General features: G+C 36.6%; 1 protein-coding gene across 6 annotated transcripts in view; it reads left to right on the forward strand.

Annotated features, from left to right (window-relative positions):
- ZNF326 (zinc finger protein 326) overlaps positions 1–26,044 on the forward strand; it is a 50,190-nt gene that overhangs the window by 15,343 nt on the left and 8,803 nt on the right. For all 6 annotated transcript variants that reach the window (XM_007524662.3, XM_060202027.1, XM_060202030.1 and 3 more), the window contains 4 exons: positions 700–811; positions 7,216–7,363; positions 10,410–10,509; positions 20,009–20,139. In XM_007524662.3, the coding sequence (XP_007524724.1) occupies positions 700–811; positions 7,216–7,363; positions 10,410–10,509; positions 20,009–20,139 (491 nt within the window). The remainder of the gene's footprint in view (positions 1–699; positions 812–7,215; positions 7,364–10,409; positions 10,510–20,008; positions 20,140–26,044) is intronic.

Genomic DNA, 26,044 nt, shown 5'->3' on the forward strand with positions numbered 1-26,044 from the left:
TTTTCTCTTTTTCTCTCCTTGCTGTGAAACTCTCTGCCTATCTAATATTAAATAAATAAATAAATAAATCTTTGAAAAAGATAGTGTGATGATCTCTTCAGTCTCACCTTACTCCCTACCCCCATAAGAGTGAATGAACCTGCTTTTAACTTGGAATGTATAGATTAAAAAAAATTACTTTTTGGGGAGATTTGTGTGTAAACTTCCCTGTACTGATCACATTTCATTCAGGGTCAGGTTACTTTTATGGCACTCAAGATGATTTTAGTGGTTATGGGTATTACTAATAAAAAAGAACCTAAAGAAACTGTAAATAAGAAAAATGATCATAAGGAAAGTTTTAAAGAAAATTATATGACAAATAATCATTTAGTTGAGAAAACCCATGATGATGGTATAGGAATGAAGTTTCAGGGGCTGGGAAGATAGCTTCATAGTTACGTAAGAAGACTCATGCCTGAGACTCTGGAGTCCAGGTTCAGTCCTCAACACCACCATAAGCCAGAACTGATCTGGTTTCAAAAAGATGGGAAAATAAAAAAGTTTCAGAAATGTTGGGTATTCTCAAACTCGGATTTTTCTGGTGAGTTCAGTTTTAATTACTAGCAGCATGTAAACCATGTGTGAACTGGTGACTGGAATGGGATAATGGGAAAGTAATTTTTAGTTTTGACTTTTTTTTTTTGTCTGCTATCTTAGCAAAAACTGATCCTAAAAAGGAAGAAGAAGAAAAACGACGAATTGAGGCCCGTCGAGAGAAACAAAGACGCAGAAGAGAAAAAAACAGTGAGAAATATGGCGATGGATACAGGTTTGTTCTTAGTAGAGTCAGAAAAATTGACTCATGGATGGTTTCCTAGAAGAGGCAGATAAAATTGGAATCTGAAAAAAGTTTCCATGAGTCAAATAAACCAGAAATATGTTTTTGAAAAATAATAGTTGGCACTGCTCTGGTAAGACCCACCCCCGAAAAAAATTAGGGTTGGGGGTAGTGGCATACCAGGTAGAATGCACACATTACAATGTACAAGGACCTGGGGATAGATAGCATAATGGTTATGCAAAGAGACTCTCATGGCTGAGGCTCCAAACTCCCAAATTCAATCCCCCCCCCCCCCCCCAATAAGCCAAGCAATGCTCTGGTAAAAACAAACAAACAAAAAACAACCAGACCAAAAAAAAAAAAAAAAAAAAAACCAAAAAAACAGTGTATAAGGACCTGAATTTGAGCTCCCAGTTTCCACCTGCAGGGGGAAGCTTCATGAGTTGTGATTCAGTGCTGCAGGTATTTCTCTCTCTCCTTTTCTATCTTTCTCTTCTCTTTGAATTTCTGTCTCTATCCAATAAGTAGGCAAAATAATAAAAAAGTAAAATACATGTCTTGACTTTAAGAAAATCAAAAATTCTTTTTGAGACTTGTCTATATTGGGGGACATAGTGACATTCCTGGATAGGAATAAGTATAGTAGTTTGTTTCAATCCTGATTCCAAAGAGTTCTGGGGGAAAAAAAAAAGTAAAGTATCAGATACTAGATTTTCTAGGTATTGACACATTAGAATACTATGATAATATGATTCAGTAGAAAGATTAAAAGTGCAAAAGAATTATTAACTGTAAATGGTTGCATTATATATCAGAATGTATCGCATAATTAAGAAATCAGTAATAGAGAATGGGAATTGTAGCACTACTTGAACAGTAAAAAAAAATTAGTCTAAATTACATTCTTAAACCAGCTAGGGTGAATGTAGACATATTAAAAAAAAAATCATGAGGCCCCAACTCCCTACCTGCCAGGGGGATTGCTTCACAAGCAGTGAAACAGGTCTACAGGTGTCTCTCTCCTCCTACCCTCTCAATTTCTGTCTTTCCCTTCCCTCTCAATTTCTCTGTCCTATCCAAAAAAATTGAAAAAAATGGCTGTAGGAACAGTGGGTTTGTAGCATAGGCACCAAGCCCCCAGTCATGTCCCTGGAGGCAAAAAAGAAAAGAAAAAAAAATATCCCAAACTTAAGAAACTAGAAAGTTAAAAACAAAATGGAATATTTTAACCGCCAGCAGATATTCCTTTCCAGGTTTAAAAGTTATAGAATAAGCTACAGAGGTAATGGTGATTGGATCTGTTGCAATAGAAATTTACACTTGTAAAGGAAAGCAAACAGACTTGGAAAATATAATCATGAGAAGTGATTACTGTTTTATTTAGATCAGTATCACTAAACCAGAATTAAAAAAATATAAAATGCCTACTATATAAAAACAACAGCTAGTTAACTTTAGGGAAAATATTAAAACTATAAGTAAACTGTAAACTTTTTAGTTTTAGCAAGGAAAAAAGAAATACTGATTTGCTAACTAGGACATAATCAATGATTATTATAAATAGTGACTATAATATAGTTGACCTGCTGGGAAACAGGTTAGCCATTTAAAAAAGTGTCTTGAAATTTTTTATACTGTTTGATCTTTCCCACAAAATAATCTAAAATGTAGAAGCCTAAGGCTGGCAAAATAGCTCACTTGGATAGTAAACTTGCTTTCTTGTGTTCAGGACCTAGGCTTGACCTCAGCCTCCAATTCACTGAAGGAAGCTTCAGTACTTTCAGTACTGTGGTATCCTTCTTTATCTTTGTTTCTGTCTTTCTATGTGAAAAAACTGAGCTTGGAGTGGTGAAGCAAAAGTGATGACCAAGGGAGCCGGGCGATAGAACAGTGGATTAAACGCAGGTGGTGCAAAGTGCAAGGAATGGCATAAGGATCCTTTTTCGACCCCCCCCCCCCCCCCACCTGCAGGGTAGTTGCTTAACAAGCAGTGAAACAGGTCAGCAGGTGTTTATCTTTCTCTCCTCCTCTCTGTCTTCCCCTTCTCTCTCCATTTCTCTCTCTCCTATCCAACAATGACATCAATAACAACACTAATAACTACAACAATAAAAAAAAACAAGGGCAACAAAAGGAAATAAATATTAAAAAAAAAGTGATGGACAAAAAAAAGAAATGTATTAGTTCAATCAAGCAAGATACCTGTTAGAATGTTGTTTATAATAGCTATGAAACAGTTGCCAGCATTAGTAGTCTAATATAGGTAGGTTTTACGTATTTCTCTGGATTCTTAGTCTGTAGTTTTAAGTGAGGTGATAAGTAAAGGTAGTACTTGTATGGTGTCCTTTGCTGTGTGTGAGACCCAGGTTTTAAACTGTCTCTTACTGTATTAGAGGAAACTTTGGTGTTGTGTTCTCTTTATGCCTCTTTTCATATTTCTTTGTGTGAAAAAGTCAGCTGCTGAGCAGTGAAGCCCTGATGGTTACCCCCCCAAAAAAGAAAAAAACTAAGAGAAGTTAATAAAACTTGTAATATTGTGGAGAATGAATACACAGGAAAAAAAAGAACACATCCAAACACAGAATGTTAACCTTTGCACAGAAAAGATACGGGAATTTAAAATGTGTTAACATTAATCATTTTTGCTGGCTTTCTCTGAAATCTACCAACTACTGCTTATGCTAAGAAAATGAAAACTGTAAAATTGAAAAGCAAATTCACTGTAATTTTTATCCAAGATATAGTTTAGCTCTTTAAAAGCTAGCTTGTTTAGCATGAAAGGAATGAAATGCTACATGTAAACATATTTCCTGGGGAACTAAAACCTCATCTTCAGAAGATAAACATTTGAAGAAAAAAAAATTACAAATCTCCCCTTAGGGATCTTTAAAACGTATTGTTTCCTTCCATATCGAGCAGAGTAATCTCTGTTATTACTTGGTTCTGATATATAAAATGTAAAACATAGTAAGAAAAAAAATTAGTTTGACAAAATACAACATCCCTTTATGATCAAAACACTACAAAAAATAGGAATAGATGGAAAATTCCTGAAGATAGTGGAGTCTATATATAGCAAACCTACAGCCAACATCATACTCAATGGTGAAAAACTGGAAGCATTTCCACTCAGATCAGGTACTAGACAGGGCTGCCCACTGTCACCATTACTATTCAACATAGTGTTGGAAGTTCTTGCCATAGCAATCAGGCAGGAGCAAGGAATTAAAGGGATACGGATTGGAAGAGAAGAAGTTAAACTCTCCCTATTTAAAGATGACATGATAGTATACATGGAAAAACCTAAGGAATCCAGCAAGAAGCTTTTGGAAATCATCAGGCAATACAGTAATGTGTCAGGCTACAAAATTAACATTCAAAAGACAGTGGCATTCCTCTATGCAAACACCAAGTTACAAGAAGTTGAAATCCAGAAATCAGTTCCTTTTACTATAGCAACTAAAGCAATAAAATATCTAGGGGTAAACCTAACCAAAGAAGTGAAAGACTTGTATACTGAAAATTATGAGTCACTACTCAGGGAAATTGAAAAAGACACAAAGAAGTGGAAAGACATTCCATGTTCATGGGTTGGAAGAATTAACATCATCAAAATGAATATAGTACCCAGAGCCATCTACAAATTTAATGCTATCCCGGATCATCAAGATCCCAAGCACATTTTTTAGGAGAATAGAACAAATGCTACAAATGTTTATCTGGAACCAGAAAAGACCCAGAATTGCCAAAACAATCTTGAGAAAAAAGAACAGAACTGGAGGCATCACACTCCCAGATCTCAAATTGTATTATAGGCCCATTGTCATCAAAACTGCTTGGTACTGGAACATGAATAGACACACTGACCAGTGGAATACAATTGAGAGCCCAGAAGTGAGCCTCCACACCTATGGACATCTAATCTTTGACAAAGGGGCTCAGACTATTAAATGGGGAAAGCAGAGTCTCTTCAACAAATGGTGTTGGAAACAATGGGTTGAAACATGCAGAAGAATGAAATTGAACCACTGTATTTCACCACATACAAAAGTAAATTCCAAGTGGATCAAGGACTTGGATGTTAGACCATAAACTATCAGATACTTAGAAGAAAATATTGGCAGAACTCTTTTCTGCATAAATTTTAAAGACATTTTCAATGAAACGAATCCAATTACAAGGAAGACTAAGGCAAGTATAAACCTATGGGACTACATCAAATTAAAAAGCTTCTTCACAGCAAAAGGAACCACTACCCAAACCAAGAGACCCCTCACAGAATGGGAGAAGATCTTTACATGCCATACATCAGACAAGAGTTTAATAACCAATATATAAAGAGCTTGCCAAACTCAACAACAAGACAACAAATAACCCCATCCAAAAATGGGGGGAGGAATGGACAGAATTCATCACAGAAGAGATCCAAAAGGGTAAGAAACACATGAAAAAATGTTCCAAGTCTCTGACTGTCAGAGAAATGCAAATAAAGACAACGAGATACCACTTCTCTCCTGTGAGAATGTCATACATCAGAAAAGGTAACAGCAACAAATTCTGGAGAGGGTGTGGGGTCAAAGGAACCCTCCTGCACTGCTGCTGGGAATGTCAATTGGTCCAACCTCTGTGGAGAACAGTCTGGAGAACTCTCAGAAGGCTAGACATGGACCTACCCTATGATCCTGCAATTCCTCTCCTAGGGGTATATCCTAAGGAATCCAACATATCCATCCCAAAAGATCTGTGTACACATATGTTCTTGGCAGCACAATTGTAATAGCCAAAACTTGGAAGCAACCCAGGTGTCCAACAACAGATGAGTGGCTGAGCAAGTTGTGGTATATATACACAATGGAATACTACTCAGCTGTAAAAAAATGGTGACTTCACCGTTTTCAGCCAATCTTGGATGGACCTTGAAAAAATCATGCTGAGTGAAATAAGTCAGAAACAGAAAGATGAATATGGGATGATCTCACTCTCAGGCAGAAGTTGAAAAACAAGATCAGAAATGAAAACACAAGTTGAACCTGAAATGGAATTGGCGTATTGCACCAAAGTAAAGGACTCTGGGGTGGGTGGGTGGGGAGAATACAGGTCCAAGAAGGTTTCAGAGGACCTAGTGAGGGTTGTATTGTTATATGGGAAACTGGGGAATGTTATGCATGTACAAACTATTGTACTTACTGTTGAATGTAAAACATTAATTCCCCAATAAAAAAATTAAAAAAAATAGTTTTCATTGTTTCAGATGAATTTTTAATTTAGATAGAATCAGAGAAGAGACTCCATGACCAGAGCTGCTTCCATTGTCATAGCACTTCTCAAGTGGTACTGGGCTTCAAACTTAGGCCACTTACATGGTAGTGCACTTGCCATTCCCATTGAGCTATCTGTCTAGACCAATTAGAACAACTGAGCCTGAATTCCCAGGTGTGTGTTTTGTTTATTTGTTTAGACTGCTTTTCATTTTGATTTGTTAGAGATTGCTTGTGTATACTTTGTGTCCAACTTTAATGATTTTATCCCTATGTTCTTTCTGGTTTGTTAACCTTAATTTGTTAGGACCTGAGAAACAGTAGGGCTAAGTTTAAGAATGAACCAATAAAAACTATAGTAGTTTTTAGAGGCATGAGTCTTTGGTACATATATCATATTCATTCTGTTCTTTTTTGATAGGAATGACAGGCTGAAGCGTTTTGGGGGTGGAAATAAGTTGAAAGTAATACTTTAAATCAATGTGCTGCTTCTTCTAGCGTTTGCCCTTCTTCCGTAGCCAGTCAACAGGTCAGGTTGAAAGCTGTCAGGAGCTGCTTGTTGCTGGCTTTGAAAGTGACTGGGATCCATGTGGATTCAGTCGGCTAGAAAGGATCATCAGTTTCCCCAATGAATGGGTACTCACGGGATGCACCACGAGAAGGTTGATCCAATGCATCCCAATCAATGTGCTGATGTCCAAAGACAATTTTACATTTTATGATTAAATTTCTACTTAATTATTGTATGAATGCTTTCCGTATTAAAAAGTGTAGATTTTCAGCTTCTGTATAGGGGGTAGGAGTAGGGATACAGTCCTAAAAGAGTAATAATAAAAAAAAAGTATAGAAGATTTTAAATAAGATTTATCCATGTTAACATATTAATGTGGTTTGGAAAAAAAAATGCAAGAACAACTTGACATGTGCCCCTACCAGGTGAACCCATTCTCTCTGTTTTGTATAAGAACTGCAATGTGTTGTCCAAGTAGATTTTTAAAAATGCCTTTATTTCTTTTTTTAATGACTTAAACTAAACTTAAACCAACCATAAAATGGAAGAAAGGTGATTTTTTAAAATGTGGGTAAACATAGTCTTATTGCCATATTCTTATGATCTCTCTTTGCTCTTTATAGAATGGCATTCACATGCTCATTTTGTAAATTTCGAACATTTGAAGAAAAAGATATCGAACTACATCTAGAAAGTCCCTCCCACCAGGAAACATTAGATCATATTCAGAAACAAACCAAATTTGACAAAGTGGTTATGGAGTTTCTGCATGTAAGTAGCTATTTCTAAAGTAAATATTTTACTTTGCATTTGAATAGCTTATTTTCCATAGTTTTCCTCTCTGTCTTATTTTCTGGCTCTAAAAACATAACTTATGGGGGCTGGGTGGTGGTGCACCTGGTTAAGCACACGTGTTATAGTGTGCAAGGACCCGGGTTATAGTGCGTAAGGACCCGGCTTACAGGCCCCGGTCCACACCTGCAGGGCAGAAGCTTCACGAGTGGTGAAGCAGTGTTGCAGGTGTCTGTCTATCTCTCTCCTTCTCAATTTCTGGCTGTCTCTAATAAAAAAAAAAAAAAAAAAAAGTAAAAAAACCCATAATTTACTATTGACTTAAATTTTTGTTTTATACTTACCTTGTAATTAGATGTGAATCATTCAATAATAGAGTGGATCTATATTTGTAACATGTATTTGCAATAGAGGTCTGGAGGGTGGTGCAGTGGATAAAGCATTGGACTCTGGAGCATGAGGTTCAGAGTTTGATGCACATATTGCATGTGACAGAGAGAAGCTCTAGATTTTTTTTTTAATTTTAATTTATTTATTTATAAAGTGGAAACACTGACTAGACCATAGGATAAGAGCTCCATATCCCATCCCCTTCCCTGATAGCTTTCCTATTCTTTAACCCCCTGGGAGTATGGACTCAGGGTTATTATGGGGTACAGAAGGTGGAAGGTCTGGCTTCTGTAATTGCTTCCCCACTGAACATGGGCACTGGCAGGTCAATCCATACTCCCAGCCTGTGTCTCTCTCTTTCCCTAGTGGGGCAGGGCTCTGAGGAAGCAGAGTTCAGGACACATTGATGGGGTCATCTGTCCAGGGAGTCCGGTTGGCATCATGGTAGCATCTGGTGGCTGGAAAAGAGTTAACATATAAAGCCATATAAATTGTTGATTAATCATAAATCTAAAGGCTGGAATATTGCAAATGAAGATTTGCGGTGTCCGTTTTGGAAGTAGCTAGTAGGCTTATTGTAGGTATATTCCAAAGGGCCCATGACTATACTTGTTTTTTCCTGAGCCTGACATCTGATATGCAGGTGGACCCAACTTAATTGTCTGGGGAGATGATGTCATGGCTGGAAAAAGGGCTAGAAAGCTGGATCGGGGAAGAAAGTAGCTCCCAAATATGGGAAAGGTGTTTAAATATTGTTGACTGGAAGCCCCATCAATTTGATCTGGGGCTTATATTCAGCATAGGAGCCTATGTAACCTCTACATCTCTGTAGGTCCAAACTTGCATTCTGTGGTCATCAGTAGCAACATTCTGAGTTGCATTAATTTCAGGACCCATCTTTTGGTGGTAGAAAGAGTATGTTATCTAACCTCCCTTTGGAGGATGGAACATTTTCTACCGTTGTTGATCCAGGTTGAGGGCAAGGTCCTATGGGGCCCTCCAAAGGGATCCATTATGTTATTCCTGATGGAGATGTCCAGTGACAATGGAGAGAGGGATCTATTCGAGGTCTAGGCCCATCATGTTTGTGTGGGAATCCTAGAACTCCCCGACTTGGGCCCCAGCTAGCTCTAGTATTTTTAATCCTGCCTCACAAATAAGTAAATCTTTCATGTATTTTACAGTAGTTTCTGGCAGAGGTGTCATGAAAAGAATCCCTCTACCAGCTATTAGTTGGCACAAATCATCCATCATCCATTGAGAGGCTACTCTGTCCTTGATTTTGTTCAGGGTACTTTCCTTTCTTTATGCAAGTCTCATGAAATTTTTAATGAACTTTCATGTTGAGGTTTTGTGACACAGTAAGTGGGAGAGTCTGAATTCAGAGTCAGTGAGCCTAATGTCTGTCTTTGTATTGTTAACATGTGTTGATCAGTAATATTTCTTGAATACTTAACACAAGATGGAGTGTCAGGCACTGAAGTGTCAGGCACCCTTAATGAACTAACAACTTAGCTGGACTTTGCATTTTGTTTACTATGTTGAGAAAAATATGATTCCCATCTGGGCCACTGTGTGGAGTTAACACGCTCTCCCCTTGTCTGCATGGCTTTTCTATGGGTACTTTGGTTTCCTCCCATATCTGAAAGATATACATACTATGTACATTAGAATTTTCATTTCCTTCCTGTCTGAATGTGGGGATATACCTAAGTAATCTTGCTGTGGAGGAGCATCCTGTCCAGGGTTGGGCTCTGCCTTGTACCTGGAACATCTGGAATAGTTTCTAGTATACTGACCCTGAACTGGAATACATGGCCTGGGAAATGAATACAGATTATAGTTTATATTTAAAGTGTTTTGGGTCTTTGTGACCAGAATTATGCCATAGGAATTTAACTAATATCAGTCAGGACTACTGTTTGGTAGAGTAAAATTATTTTTATAAATATATTACTTTGTGATCTTTGGTCCATACTCCCAGAGAGATAAAGAATAGGGAACATTCTAGTGGTGGGGGTGTTATACAGAACTCTGGTGGTGGGAATTGTATGGACTTGTACCCCTCTTATCCTATAATCTTATCAATCACTATTAAGTCACTAATAAAATTAAAAAAATGTGACTTTGCTTAAAGTCATGTATTCCCTAAACCAATCAGTGGCCTAATAGGGGATTTACTGTAATTGGAGATAGAACACACAACTATACAAGGGACACAGTTAAGTGGAAGGGTCAAGGATGATAGTGTAGGGATAAAAGTCTTGTTAGAAGGGAAGTTAGGGGAAGTTGGGACTAGGAATGGTTAAAGAAGGACCTAGAGCTGGATTGCCATTTCTAAGTACAGTTACTTAACTTGTTCCTTTCTGTCACTTAGGATTTAAGTACCCACTTACTCTGAGAAAGACCTCTTGACTATTCTAGCTCCTTCATGTCTTCCTCTTTATGACTAAAGTACATTTTGAAAGTGAATGTGTTTGTACTTTCCAAGTATTTTGTGATAGTGTTTTGTAAGCTTTTTGGAAACAGTTATCAGTTTTTATATAGTACATACTTTCATAGGTTGAGCATGGTGCTGCTAAGCATTTATTAAGTGCTCACTGAAAACTATTTGGAATCCTATTTTATTTTCTAGGAGTGTATGGTAAATAAATTCAAGAAGACATCTCTTCGTAAGCAACAGACAAATAATCAAGCAGAAATAGTAAAAATAATAGAAAAAGATGTTATGGAAGGTAAGTATTTATATTATTTAGAAATTTACATGTACATTTTACTTAATTTATTTTAATGTAAATAAAGCCTACTAGAGTGATAAGGTACATAGGCATATGTGTGTGACCCAGAGTGTGCTAGGAGATGTTCATTCATCATCTTTTTTTTTTTTTTTTAAAGCAGAGCACTGCTGGACTCTGCCTTATGGTGGGGCAGGATTGAACCTGAAGCCTCAGGCTTGAGAGTCTCATTGCATTATGCTATCTCTCCAGCCCCAAAGATAAAAATTTCATTGACCTCCCATTCCCATGCTTACAAATACATTGCTGTCTACCCTTACTCTTTTCACTTCAGTTTTAAAGGAAAAAATCTGCCTTTCTTCTTGATAAAAAAAAAAATACTTTTTCTATTTATCTTGTTTAATCCTTTATCTCAAGAAAAGTTTCTCAAATTTCTCTTCCTATTTTTAATTCTTTTTTTTTTTTAATTTTTTATTTAAGAAAGGATTAGTGAACAAAAGCATAAGGTAGGAGGGGTACAACTCCACACAATTCCCAACACCCAATCCCCATAACCCACCCCCTCCCATGGTAGCTTTCCCATTCTCTATCCCTCTGGGAGCATGGACCCAGGGTCGTTGAGGGTTGCAGAAGGTAGAAGGTCTGGCTTCTGTAATTGCTTCCCCCCTATTTTTAATTCTTATCTTTTCTTTTGATAGCCTCTCTGAAGTCTTAGTTATGTTCAATAATCAGTTATTAAACACAAGCTCTTTAACATTTGCTATGTTTTAAATAATGTGTCTTTAAACATATTCCACACTGATCCACTTACTTCCATTTATTAGTTTATCTACAGTAGACAGTCTACTTAATTGGTTACCAACTTCAGTAGACTTTCATTTTTTCTTTTTGTGCCAGAGCTTTGCAATTGTGTGATTCCATCACTCCTAGTGAACTCTATATATTTTCCCCTTTTAATTTCAAATAGAGACAGGGAAGGAGACAGACACAAGAAGAGACTACAGCAGTACCCTACTATTCACAAAACTTCCTCTGGTGTCATTCATGGTGCTCATGCGTAGTGCCCAGATTTGAAACAAGATTTTAGCACATGATAAAGTGTGCTTTATAGAGTGATCTATTTCTTTGTTCCTGCTAGTAGGTTGTGTTGTGTTATTATACTCTGCAACTTTTCTCACTAATTAATATCTATGTTTTTCTGAATCTATTTCTTTTGGTTTCTGTGATATTTATTACATTGCACTGACATTCTCTTTAATCATTTAACTTTGTGTTTTCCTTTTTTATATTTTTCACTTTTTTTTTTCCTATCTGGCTTTTAGAATTTGATATTTTCCAGTATTCTGAATAATTGGTCCCACTAACATCATTCCTAATATTCCCTCCTTTGGATTAATTTATTTAAAGAGCTTAAATTGATATCTCTACACTGATTATTTATTTGTTTACCTCCTTACTTGCTTCACTAAGCATAATCTCCAATTCCATCCACTTTATCCCAAAAGACACTATATCATCTTTTTTTTTTTTTTCTTTCATTGCTGAGTAGAGTATTCCATTGAGTATATTTCCCATAACTTTTTAATTCAGTCATCTGTGGAAGGGCATTTTGCTTGCCTCCAAGTGTTTTCTATTGTGAATAAAGCCACTATGAACATGGGGCTGCATATATCCCTTTGAATCAGTGTTATTATATCTTTTGGGTATATGTCTAGGAGTGGAATTACTGGGTCATAAGGTGTTTCCATTTTTATTTGTTTAAGGATTCTCCATAATTGTTCCACCAATTTGCACTCTCACCAGCAGTGTAGTAGAGTTTCTGTCTTTCCACATCCTCTCCAAACACTTCTCTTGCTTTTATTAGTGGAGCCCATTCTCATAGGTGTGAGGTGGTATCTCTATGTGATTTTAATTTATATTTTTCTAATGATGAGTGATTTGGAATATTTGCACATATGTCTGTGGGCCATATGTATCTCTTCTTTAGAGAACCACCTATTCATATCTTTTGCCCACTTTTTACTGGGTTCTTCTTTTTCTTTTTGTTGAGCTGTATGAGTTCTTTATAGATATTTGCTATTAATTGCTTGTCTGAAGTGTAGTATCCAAATATTTTTTTCCCATTTTCTGGGTTTCCTGTTTATCTTTATGGAATTTTCTTTTGATGTATAGAAGCTTTTCAATTGGATATAGTTACATTTGTTTAATCTTGTTTTTGTTTCCTTTGTTTATGAGGTAGAGTCTCCAAGCACATCTTTAGTGTTAAGGTCCTGAAATGTTTCCCCAATGTATTCTATATATTTTATAGTTTCAGGTCTAATATCTATATCTTTGATCCATTTTGAGTTAATTTTGGTACATGGTGCTAGGTAGTCTAGTTTTATTTTTCTACATGCAGTTGTCCAGTTCACCCAACACTATTTGTTAAAGAGACTTTCTTTTCTCCATTGGGCAGTTTTGGCTCCTTTATCAAATATAATATGCCTATGCATGTATGGGTTTGGTTCTGGGCACTTTATCCTGTTCCATTGGTCCATATGTTCATTTTTGTTCAATAGCGCACTGTTTTAACTATTGTTGTTTTGTAATATAAATTGAAGTCAGGAATTGTGATGACTCCATTCTTCTTCTTTTTCCTCAGGAGAGACTTTGCTATTCTTGCTTTTTATGTTTCCACATGAATTTTTGGATGAATTGTTCAATTTCCTTGAAGTATGTCATTGGGATTTCAATGGGGATTTCATTGAATCTTTAGATATCTTTTGGCCATATTGCCATTTTAATATTTGTTCTTCCAATCCATCAACAGGTGATGTTCTTCCATTTCCTTGTGGCATCCTCTGTTTCTTTTAACAAGGTCTTCCAGTTTTCATTGAAAAGGTCCTTTACCTCCTTTGTTAGATTTATTCCTAAGTATTTATTCTTTTTGGGTTCAATTCTAAATGGAATTGCTTCCTTGAGTTCCCTTTCCTCTGGCCCATATTTTGCATATAAAGAAATGCCACAGATTTATGAGTATTGATTTTTGTAACCTGCTACTTTACTGAATTTACTGATAATTTCCAGTGTTTTTTGGCAGAATTTTTGGGGTTTAACAGCATATCCTCTACAACTTTATCCTTTCCAGTATGATTCATTTGCTGTCTCTTTCTTGCCTAATTATGATGGTAAGGACTTCTAGGACTATGTTGAACAGAAGTGGTGAGAGTGGATATCCTTGCCTGGTTCTTGATTTTAGGGTGAAAGCTTTCAGTTTTTTCTTTTTGGGTATGACATTAGCCATAAGTTGGTCATTAGGCTTTACTGTGTTGAGGAATAATCCTTCCACTCCCAATTTCCTGAGGGCTTTTATTATAAATGAGTGTTGGACCTTCTTTCTCAAATGTTTTTTCTGTATCAGTTGATGAGATCATGTGATTTTTATCTTTATTTTTGTTGATTATGGTGGATTACATTGATTAACTTTTCAGATGTTGAACCACCCCTGTTTCCCAGGGATAAATCCCATTTGGTCTTGATGGATTATTCTCTTAATATATTATTTGATTCTGTTAGCCATGATTTTGTTGAGGATCTTTACATCAGTGTTCCTCATTGGTATAGGTTATAGTTTTCTTTTTTGGTGGAATCTTTTCCTGTTTTGGGCATCAAAATGATGTTAGCTTCATAGAATGTGTTTGGGAGTGCTCCTTTTTCTATTTCCTGGTAGAGTTTGAGGAGAATGGGTGTTCTTTGAATGTTTTATAGAATTCATTAGTATAGCCATCTGAACCTGGGTTTTTGTTCTTGGTTAGGCTTTTGATTACTGTTTCAGTTTCTGCAGTAGTGATTGGCTTGTTACATTTATCTACTTCCTCTTGTGTCAAGGTTGACAGTTGGTATGACTCTAAGAATGTGTCCATTTCTTCTAAGTTGTTTAATTTATTTCCATGTGGATGTTTGTAATAGTCTTACCTGATATTTTGTATTGCTGCATTGTCTGTTGTAGTATCTCTTTGTTTCTGAATCAATTTACCATAGCTTTCTTTCTTTTTCTCTTAATGAGAGTAGCTAATATTTTTAAAATAACTTTTTATAAATTTCTGTCGTCTTTATAGCCAGAAATTGAGAGGAGGGGGAGATAGAGAGGGAGTGAGGGAGAGTGGCATTTGCAATGATAGTTTTACCACTCACAAAGCTTTCCCTCTGCAGGTGGGGACCCTGGGTCTTGAACCTATGTCCTTGTGCATTGTAATGTGTACTCACCAGGTGGACCACCAACCAGCCCCTTTGTAGCTAGTGTTTTATCTATTTTATTTATCCTTTCAAAGAACCAGCTCTTGGCTTCATTAATATTCCTGATAGTCTTCTTTGTTTCTTTTTCATTGATTTCTGCTCTGATTTTAACTATATCCTGTCTCCTGACTGTTGGTTCTCCTTATTGCTCTTTTTTTAGTTGCTTCAGTTGGGTTGTTAGATGATTTACTAGTGATTTCTCCTCTTTATTGGGCATATATTGCTATGAACTTCCCTTTCAGGACTGCTTTTGCAGCATCCCATAGGTTCTGATAGCTGTTTTCTTCATTTTCATTGTTAATTTTGAGGAAATTCTTAATTTCTTTTTTGATTTCTTCAGTGACCCATGTATTAATCAGAAGCATGTCATTTAGTCTCTAGACTTTGAGGGAGTTTCTTTCTTTTTTTTTTTTTGTTTTGTTCTCTTTTGTGATTGATTTCTAGTTCATACCATCATGGTCTGAAGAAGATTTTATGATTTTAATATTCACATATTTGTTTAGACTGTCTTTGTGACTCAGCATATGGTCAATTTTTGTGAATGATCCTTGTGTACTTGAGAAGAATGTATATTCATTTCTTTTGATATGGAAAATTCTGTATATATATCTTAGGTCCATTTTGTCTATAGTTTCATTTAAAACCACTATTTCCCTGTTGATTTTTTTATCCATTTGATGGGTCTCTTGCTGTGATTAAGGTCTGCTGTTATTGTTTTGCTGTCAGTATCCCCTAATTTCAGTGATTATTTGTTTTATTTTTTTGGCTGCACTTAAATTTGAGGCATATATGTTTATAATGATTATGGCTTTCTGTTGGATTGATCCTTTGACCATTGTGTAATGTCCCTCTTTTTTCTTTTTTAAGAGAGTAAAGTTTTCAAATGATCTTATTTATTCATGAAGAAAATAGGAATGGGGAAAGAGAATCAGATATCACTCTGGTACATGCGCTGTTGGGATTGATCGCAGGACCTCATGCTTGAGAGTCCAATGCTTTATCCACTTGCCACCTCCTGGACCATTCCCTTTCTAGTTCTACTTACTTTCTTTACTTGTAAGTGTAATTTATCTGAGAACAGAATTGCTGTTCCTGCCCTTTTTCTGCATTATTGACTTGGAACATCTTGCTCTATCCTCTTATATTTAGCTCCCATTTTTCTTTTTTTTGAATGTGTGATTCTTGGAGACATAGATGGATTGGGTTCTTTAGCCTATCTAGCTGCCCTGGGTCTTTTGATAAGTGAATTTAGTCCATTCATACTTAGGGTGATTATTGATATATAGGGTTTACTTACATCCATTCTAGGTATTGTTTTAAGGTTGTTTTAGGTCATTGATTCTTTTCCCATTTGCTTCTATCATTTTGTGTGTATGGGTATCTATGGTGATTTCCTCACTAATTTTGTTTGTTCTTTCTGTTGCTGTCTGTTCCTTGTTTTGTATTATGTATTTTGTATTATGGTTTCCATAATTTATATTAATAAATTGTATCTTACAAAGACTTTTTAAAGTCTTGGAATAACTGGTATTTCATAGGACTGTTCTGTTCATTAATTCCCTCCCCTTTCCTATTTTGTTATTTTTTCACTCATTAAGAATGTATAATCCTTTGTTTCTTCTTTTCCCATGGAACTCCTTTCAGCAGTTCTTTACAAGATAGAGTTGATGGTGGCAAATTCCCTTAGCTTTTGAGTATTTGAAAAGACTTTTCAAATATTGCACTTCAAAAAGACAGATATGAAATAGGACTCCAGGAAATTTTTGATATCAGAGAAAGGCTATAGAAAACTCATAGGGAGTCAGGCTGTAGCGCAGCGGGTTAAGCACAGGTGGCGCTAAGCTCAAGGACCGGCGTCAGGATCCCGGTTCGAGCCCCCGGCTCCCCACCTGCAGGCAGGTCCCTTCACAGGCGGTGAAACAGGTCTGCAGGTGTCTGTCTTTCTCTCCCCCTCTCTGTCTTCCCCTCCTCTCTCCATTTCTCTCTGTCCTATCCAACAACAACGACATCAATAATTATAACAATAAAACAACAAGGGCAACAAAAGGGAATGCCAGGAGCCATTTCTCTGCTTTATAGATGATAAGCTTTGAGACAACGGAACCCCTCAAGACAAATGTTAATTACCCCCTGGGCAGGCCATTTCCCCTTAGGTAAACCATTTATCAGTAATCAAGTGAGTCAACACACAGTTTGGTTCCTGCCATTTGTTGCAAGGAACATTCCTCTTTGAAGTTTGCTCCCCCTTCCCCTCCTCCAGCATTCCCTCTCCTTCCCCAAAGCCTTATAATGCCTGTATTCTCAATAAAATTTAGAGCTTGATCAGAAACTTGACTTGCTCTCGTTCTTCGCGTCTCTTGTCCCTATCATTTCAGGTCTCATTGGGTTGCTAGGCCCTGCTCACCGCCCTGCTGGCCGGGGCAAGGGAATAAATAAATAAAATAAAAAAAAGAAAACTCATTATGAAGTCTAAGAGTCTAAGCATAGTATTGACAAAAATATATTCAAAAGTTGAAAGAATATTTTTTAAGGAGTTAGGAAACAAAGAAGAAAAACTCCAAATAGAGTTCTCCAAGGAATTAGAAAACATGAAGGAAAAACTTCAACCAGAATTCACTAAACAATTAGGAAGCATGAAAGAAAAACTTCAAATAGGATTGTAGGTTGTGAAAGACACTGTGAGTGTACTACAAGCTCAAGTATCAGGCTTTAGAAGGAGATTCACACAGGCAGTGTAAAGAATTAAAGATGATGGAGAAGAAGGATTTAGAAAGATTGAAGCAACCCTCTGAGACTCCCATCAAAAGGTCAAATGTAAGAGTGATAGGATTCCTGAGGAAGAGGACAGCGGTTAGAGAGCAAAGGCTATATATTCAGGAAAATCATAATTGAGAAGTTTCCTTACCTAGGAAATCTTCAACATAAACTTCCTGAAAGCAGAGAGTACACCCAGGTACCTAAATATAAAAAGACCAACACCAAGACATATCTTTAGTAAAACAATTAAAACTTATGGACAGGAAAGAATATTGTAAACTGCTAGGGAAAGAAAAGTGACATACAAAGGTAAAGGTATCAGGCTATTATCAGATTTCTCTTCACAAACCCTAGTAGCAAGCAGAGAGTGGAATGACATAATACTAAAAAAACTGACAGTCACATATGTTCTATCCAACAAACTTGTCCTTTAGATATGAGAGAGAAAATAAAGGCTTTTTCAAATATTCAAAAGCTAATGGAATTTGTCACCATCAAAGCCAGAAGTATGAAGTTAACTCTTAAGTATTTTTATTATGTCTGTAACATTGTACCCTAGCTTTTAAATACCTTCCAAGTCTATTTCTCTGTCTCCTCTTTAATATTGCATTTCTTCACATTAATATTAATTTGTCTCTTGATAATTATCTTATTCTAACTAGTTTTTTAAGTTCTAAAATTAAAAAAAAAATCATTTTTTCTTTTTTTTTTTTTACTAGTCATTTATAGTGGTTTATAAAGTTACAGAGACATAGTTTAAATACTTTACCTACCACCAAAGTTCTATGCACCCCCCAACATACCCTGTGATCATCATTGTAGATTTCACATTGTCTTTTAGATATTTCTAACTAGTTTTCTTATCTCTAGTTTTTCCTTATTGAAGTGATGTTGCATTATAACATTAGATAAGTTTCAGGTACGCAGCACTGAAAATCAACATGTGTATGTACTATATTAGTTTCATCACAAACAACTCGTTGTTGTCTTTCTTACCTCTAATTTGACCACATGATTACAGTCTTCTTTCCAATGACTCACCTATTCTCTAGGATAAAGTTTAAGTTTCTGGACATGGCACAGAAAACTCTCCATGACATAGTATTCTTTTCCATTGTTATTTTCTTTTATTCCTTTTTTAAACTCTGTTTCTAGTTTTACTGAATTTTTTTCAGACATTAGTGCCATTTTTCATACACTTTCAGTTTTTATAATTCTTATTCATCATTTTCAAGATCCAACATATACTATATTCTTTTTTGTTTTAAGTTTTTTTTTTTTTAATTATTATCTTTATTTACTTATTGGCTAGAGACCATCAGAAATTGAGAGGGAAGGAGGTAATAGGGAGAGAGACACCTGCAATACTGCTTCACCACTTGCAGATGAAGATTTTGGGGGGGTCTCCATTTTGGAAAAAGCTAGTAGGTCTATTTTAGGGATATTTCAAGGGGCCCATGGTTTTACTAGTTTTTGCCTGAGTCTGACAGCTAACATACAGGTGGACTAAAGTTATAATCTGAGGAGATGGTGTTATAGTTGGAAAAAGGGCTAGAAAGCTGGATCAGGGAAGAGAGTAGCTCCCAAATATAGGAAAAGTATATATATATTGTTAACTGTAAACCTCATTGATTTGAGCTAGGGCCCATATTCAGCACAGGAACCTTTGTAACCTCTGCATCCCTGTAGATCTGAGGTTACATTCTGTGTTTACATCAAGGAACATTCCTGGTTGCACTAATTTCACGACCCATCTTCCTCAGGTGGTAGAGTATGTTGTCCAACCTCCCTTCGGAGAATGGACCATTTTTAACATTTTTGATCCACATTGAGGGCAAGGTCCTGTAGGGGCCCACAAATGGGTCCATTATGTTGTTCCTGTTGGAGATGACCAGTGACTGTGAAGAGAGGGATCTGTTAGAGGCCTAGGCCCATTATGTCTGTGTGGGAATCCCAGGATTCCCTGACTAGGGTCCCAGGTGATGAGGTGGCGTGATAATGACCAAAGAGTCATCATTAAAGTATGCCAGTCTCTTGCCCTTATCCAGCTTTTGTAATCCTTACTTTGTCTGACAAGGTTAGCTTTGGAGTGATTGAAGAACACCACTTGCAAAGCTTTTCTGCTGCAGGTGGGTACTGGAAGCTTGAACCTGCTGGGTCCTTGTGCACTATAACATGTGAGCTCAACTAGGTGTGCGACCACCTGGCCCTGGCCCCCATGGAAATAAAATCATGGAAATAAAATAAGAATAAATCATGTCAGAAATAAGAATATATATGTGAAGGATATGAAAAGGAGATGGAGTCTTACTACCCTGTGGTAGAGGGCTGTGGCAATTTGGTGGTAGGTGAGGCTTCTTGGCACAGATTTTGGCAAAATAAGGAATTGTATCCTTTGTAGAACAATTTTCTGAAACATTTCAATAGAATCATTATTTTCTAATTAATGATTTAATTTCCTCTGTAGGTATTACTGCAGATGACCACATGATGAAAGTAGAGACTGTTCACTGCAGTGCTTGCAGTGTCTATATTCCTGCTTTACATAGTTCAGTGCAGCAACACTTAAAATCTCCTGATCATATCAAAGGGAAGCAGGTAAGTTTTGATCTAACTTAGTGAAGTTATCGAATTATTTTTTTCATCATACTCTTCTGTAAAGACCATTATTTGACATAAACCTACTTGTGTATAGTCTTATTTATCTCGTGTAAGTAACTAATGATAACTACTCAGACAATATGGTCTCTTAGTTAAGATTATGAGTCCTGGAACAAGACTGCTTGGGTTTGTATCCTGAGTCATCCTTGACTGTTAATTAAAATAAAGAAACTGACTTTTCTTTCTCAAAGTTTTCTCATCTATGAAATGGGGATGTGTAACTATTCTACTGTTTTGTTTAATTATTATTATTATTATTTCATGCAATAAAAGCCAAAGTGGTACTCTGTCATTTTTGTGATCTTTTTTGTTTTGTTTTCTGTAATACTGTGAATAGATCCCAATCATTATTATTATTTTTTAAATTTTTATTGACAAAATGGAAATACTGACAAAACCATAGGATAAGAGGGGTAGAATTCTCACCACCAGAACTCCATATCCCATCCTCTTCCATGATAGCTTTCCTATTCTTTAACCCTCTGGGAGTATGGACCCAGCATCATTATGGGGTGCAGAAGGTGGAAGGTCTGGCTTCTGTAATTGCTTCCTCACTGAACATGGGCATTGACAGGTCAATCCATACTCTCAGCCTGTCTTTCTTTTTCCCTAGTGGTGCAGGGCTCTGGGGAAGCGGGGCTCTAGGACATATTAGTGGGGTCGTCTGCCCAGGGAGGTTTGATTGGCATCATGGTAGCATCTGGAACCTGGTGGCTGAAAGAAGAGTTAACATATAAAGCCAAACAAATTGTTGACTAATCATGACCCTAAAGACTGGAATATGCAAATGAAGATTTGGGTTGTCCATTTCAGAAATACCTAGTAGGTCTATTTTAGGTATCTTCCAAAGGGCCCATGACTTTATTAGTTTTTCCTGAGCCTGACATCTGATTTGCAGCTGGACCCAAGTTATTGTCTGGGGAGATGATGTCATGGCTGGAAGAATGACCAGGAAGCTGGATCAGGGAAGAGAGTAACTCCTAAGTATGGGAAAGGTCTATAAATATTGTTGACTGTAAACCCCATTGATTTGATGTGATCTGGGGCCCATATTCAGCTGAGAAGCCTATGTGACCTCTGCATCCCTGTAGATTTGTGTTCACATTCTGTGGTCATAAGTAGTAACATTCTAAGCTGCCCCAATATCAGAACCCATCTTCCTCAGGTGTAGCATAGAGTATGTTGTCTATCGTCCCTTTGGAGGATGGAACATTCTCTACTGTTGTTGATCCAAGTGGAGGGCAAGGTTCTATGGGGAGCCCACAAAGGGATCTGTTTTGTTGTTCCTGATAGAGATGACTGGTAACAATGGAGAGAGGGATTTATTCAAGGTCTAGGACCATTATGTCTGTTTGGGAAACTCAGGACTCCCTGACTAGGGCCCCAGCTGATGGGGTGGCCTGATAGTGACTAAAGAGTCATCATTAATGTATTCCAGTCTCTTGCCCATATTCAACTTTTGCAGTCCTTGCTTTGATGAGGTTAGCTTTGGAGTGAGTGAGAGAACTGTAATATTAAATAGGTGAGGAGAGTATCTAATTCTAAGTAGACACTATTTCATTATGAACTTTATACTAACTCACTGTAGACTATTGTGTACTTTTGCTTTCAGGTATATATTTTGCCCTAATTTATGGATACGTGTGAACACATGCTCTATCTCACAGGACCTGGTCTATATCTAGGTTTGGGGACTTTGTTAGAAAGTGAACCACCTGGAATGGAATTAGAGAACACTATGAAAGGAAAGGTCTCACTTAAGTAATAAGGGTAAAGGGTTGACAATACATGCCTGAAGTCTCTGGACACAGTCTGAAGTGAAGCATGCTGAGGTGGTACTTGTTGCATTGATTAGGTTGGGATCAGCAGATGCAGTATCACTTGGTATAACTTGAGAGAAGCATGCAGGAACGTGAGCCCCACTCTAGAGGTTCTAGGACTGGGGGAAATATAGGCTCTATAGGATAAACAGGAGGTTCCTCTTTTCTTAGGGTTTAAGAAGACAATAGTTATTGCTATAATCACATTATTGGGCAATTGGGTTAACTTTGAAATATATATCCCTTTGTTAGGATTTGCTGTATCATATACAACATCACCATAATTTATGTCCTTTGACATTATTTGTATATAACTGTGCCACTGGTTGCTTCTTTTCTCCCTGGTCTAAGCTTTTAAGAGAGTCTACATATCAAAGACTATGTATTAAAAAGACTCAGTGAATGCTTTAAAAAGTTTGAGACATTCAATTTTTCCCCTCTCATATTAATTAGTGATTTGTATGACTACAATTAATAGGAGTGTACATAAACACCATTCCCCCCACCAAGACTGTGCCCCATCCTAAACCCCCCCCCCCAAAGTTGAACATTCACCCTCACCCTCACCCCAGGGTTTTTACTTTGGTGCCCTACTCCAAATTTAGTCAAATCCTGCTGTTAGTTTCTTTCTGTTATTCTTTCTCAACTTCTGTTTATGAGTGGGATCAACCCATACTCATCTTTATCTTTCTGACTTAGCTCACTTAACATAATTCTTTCTAGCTCTATCCAAGATGGGTCAGAGAAGGTGAGTTCATTGTTCTTAATAGCTGCCTAGTATTCCATTGTGTATATATAGCACAACTTTCTCAGCCACTCATGTGTTGTTTGGCACTTTAGTAGTGTTTTGATCATAAAGGGATGTTGTATTTTCTCAAAGGCTTTCTCTGCATCTATTGATATAATCATGTTGTTTTTGGTCTTGCTTTTATTGACGTGGTGGATCACATTGATTGATTTATGTATAGTATAAATCAACCTTGCATCCTTGGCATAAGCCCCTGTTGGTCATGATGAACAATCTTTTTAATATACTGCTATATTCGGTTGGCTAAATTTTTGTTCAGTATTTTAGCATCTGTGTTCAGAGATGTTAAATATCAATATCAGAGATATTGGTCTGTAGTTTTCTTTTTTGGTTGTGTCCCAGTCTGCTTTTGGTATCAAAGTGATGTTGGCTTCATAGAAGCTAGAAGGGAATATTCCTGTGTCTTTAATCTTCTGTATAACTTTTAAAAGTAAAGGTATTAACTCTTCCTTGAAGGTTTTGTAGAATTCATTTGTAAAACCATCTGGTCCAGAACTTTTATTCTTGAGAAGGTTTTTGACAACTTTTTTCAATTTTATTAGCTGTGATGGGCCTGTTCATATTACCTAGATCCTCTTTATTTAATTTTGAAAGTTCGTAGGTATCTAGGAAATCATTCATTTCTTCCAGGTTCTCTAGCTTGGTGGCATATAGTTGTTCATAGAAGCATTGCATAATATGTTGAATTTCTGTGGTGTCTATTGTGATATCACCTCTTTCATTTATGATCTAATTTATTTTGGGACTTCTCCCTTTTTTGTTTTGTAAGTCTGGCTAAAGGTTTTTCTATTATATTCACTCTTTCGAAGAACCAACACTTACTTTAGTTGATCTTTTGTATGGTTTTCTCATTTTCAGTGTTACTGATTTCTGCCCTAACTTTAGTGATTTCCGTCCTTCTGGTTGTTTTAGGGTTCCTTTGTTCTTCTTCTAGGTGTTTAAGGTGTGCAATCAGGTTGTTTATTTGTGCTTTTTACTGTTTCCTAATGTGTGCTTGTATGGCTATTAACTCCCTTCTCAGAAATGCCTTAGCTGTGTCCCAAATATTTTGATAACTTGTGCCTTCATTTTCATTGAACTCTTGAAACATTTTGATTTCTTTTTTTATTTCCTTTTTGATCCAGTATTTTTTAAGTAGTGTGCTGTTGAGCTTCCACATTTTGGGACTATTACTAATCTTTTGTTGATTGTTAAGTGTTAGTTTAATTCCACTGTGGTCTGAGAAAATTCTTGGAATGATTTCAATGCTCTTGAATTTGCTGATGCTCTTTGTAGCCTAACATGTTTTTCTATCTTTGAGAATGACCCATGTGGACTTGAGTAGAATGTGTATTGCAGTTTCTTGGGGTGAATGACTCTGAAAATGTTCAGTAGTTCTAGTTTATCAATATCCTTATTTAGCTCCCTCATTCATTTATTGATTTTCTGCCTGGATGATCTGTCAAGTTGAGAGAGTAGAGTGTTGAAGTCTCCTACTATTACTGTGTTGCTGTAGTTCTTTCAGTAGATGTTTGATGTATTTAGATGGTTTCTCATTGGGTGCATTGATGTTAATAATTGTTAAGTCCTCTTGATTGATCCTCTGAGCATTAAATAATGTCCATTCCTATCTTTTTAAATTTTCTTTATTTTAAAGTCTATCGTGTCAGATATGAGAATTGCTATTCCTACCTTTTTTTATGTGGGCCATTGGCTTGTATGATAGTTTTCCATCCTTTCACTTTGAGTCTATGTTTGTCTTGTTGAGTTAGGCAGGTTTCTGTAGGCTGCATATTGTTGGGTTGTGTTTTCTGATCCATATTCCTACTCTGTGCCTTTTAATAGGTGAATTCAGGCCATTGACATTTATTGATATCATAGATTGAAGATACTTTAACGCCATTCTTGTAGATTTTTAGAGTGTTCTGATAATATGGCCTATTTATTGTGGTCTGACGAGACCTTTCAGAACTTCTTTCAGGGCAGGCTTGGTGATAGTTGTTTCAACTGTTGCCTGTCTGAGGTTTTTATGCCTCCATCTGGTCTGAATGACAGTCTAGCAGGATACAGTATTCTTGGTTGAAAGCCTTTCTCACTGAACACTTGATAGATACGTTGCTATTCTATTCTGGCCTGTGGACTTTGTGTGGAGAAGTCTGCTGTTAATCTTATGGGCTTTCCTCTGTAGGTGACTTTTTTTTTTTTTAATGTTTTTGAAAAATATTTCTTCATTTCTTTTTTAAAAATCTTTTTATCCTCCTTTTGTTGCCCTTGTTTTATTGTTGTTATGGCTATTATTATAGTTATTGATATCATTGTTGTTGGATAGGACAGAGAGATATGGAAAGAGGAGGGGAAGACAAAGGGGGAGAGAAAGATAGACACCTGCAGACCTGCTTCACTGCCTGTGAAGCAACTCCCCTGCAGGTGGTGAGTCGGGGGCTCAAACTGGTATCCTTAAGCCAGCCCTTGTGCTTTGCATCATGTGCACTTAACCTGCTGCACTACTGCCGGACTCCCAACTCTTTGTTTTTGCATCCTTCAGGAACCTTTCTTTATCCATCTTCCTTTCCATTCTAAATATAATGTGTCTTGGTGTCTTTAAGTCTAGGTTAATTTTTTTGGGACCATATGAGCTTCTTGAACCTTTGTATTTTTTTTATTATTGAGAGTAGGAAAGTTCTCAGCTATTATGTCCTGTAGAGTACTCCCCTCCCCTCCCTCTCTTTCTTCTTCTCGTAAGCCAGTAATGCATATATTATATCTTTTGAAGTCATCCCATATGTCTGTTATTGTTTTCAATATTTCTTAATCTCTTTTTGAGATCTCTTCTTTCTTAGTTTTCTCTAATTCATCTTCGATCTTGACAATTCTGTTTTCAGCCTCATTTATTCTATTCTCTCTCCCATCTACTGTTTTCTGTAGTTCTTCTATTTTGTTACCCTGTTCTAATACAACTTTAGCTTGTTCAGCTAGTTGTGTTCTTAGCTCAGCTATTTTAGCTTTCAGCTCTCTAATAACGTTGAGATAATTAGTGTTTTTCTTCCAGAGTCTCATTTGTTGTTTCTGCATTTCTGATGGCAAGTCTTTCAAACTCTTTACTTAATCCTGTGACTACTTCCTTATCTAGTGTTTGGATGTTGACCTCACTATTTTGTGCTTCAGCATTTGGGGGTCTTTTAGCACAACTTTTGTCCTGGTTCATTTCTCCAATATTTCTGCTTGTTGGTTTAAC

Source organism: Erinaceus europaeus, chromosome 11, assembly GCF_950295315.1.
Source record: "Erinaceus europaeus chromosome 11, mEriEur2.1, whole genome shotgun sequence".
NCBI classification, from domain to species: Eukaryota; Metazoa; Chordata; class Mammalia; order Eulipotyphla; family Erinaceidae; genus Erinaceus; species Erinaceus europaeus.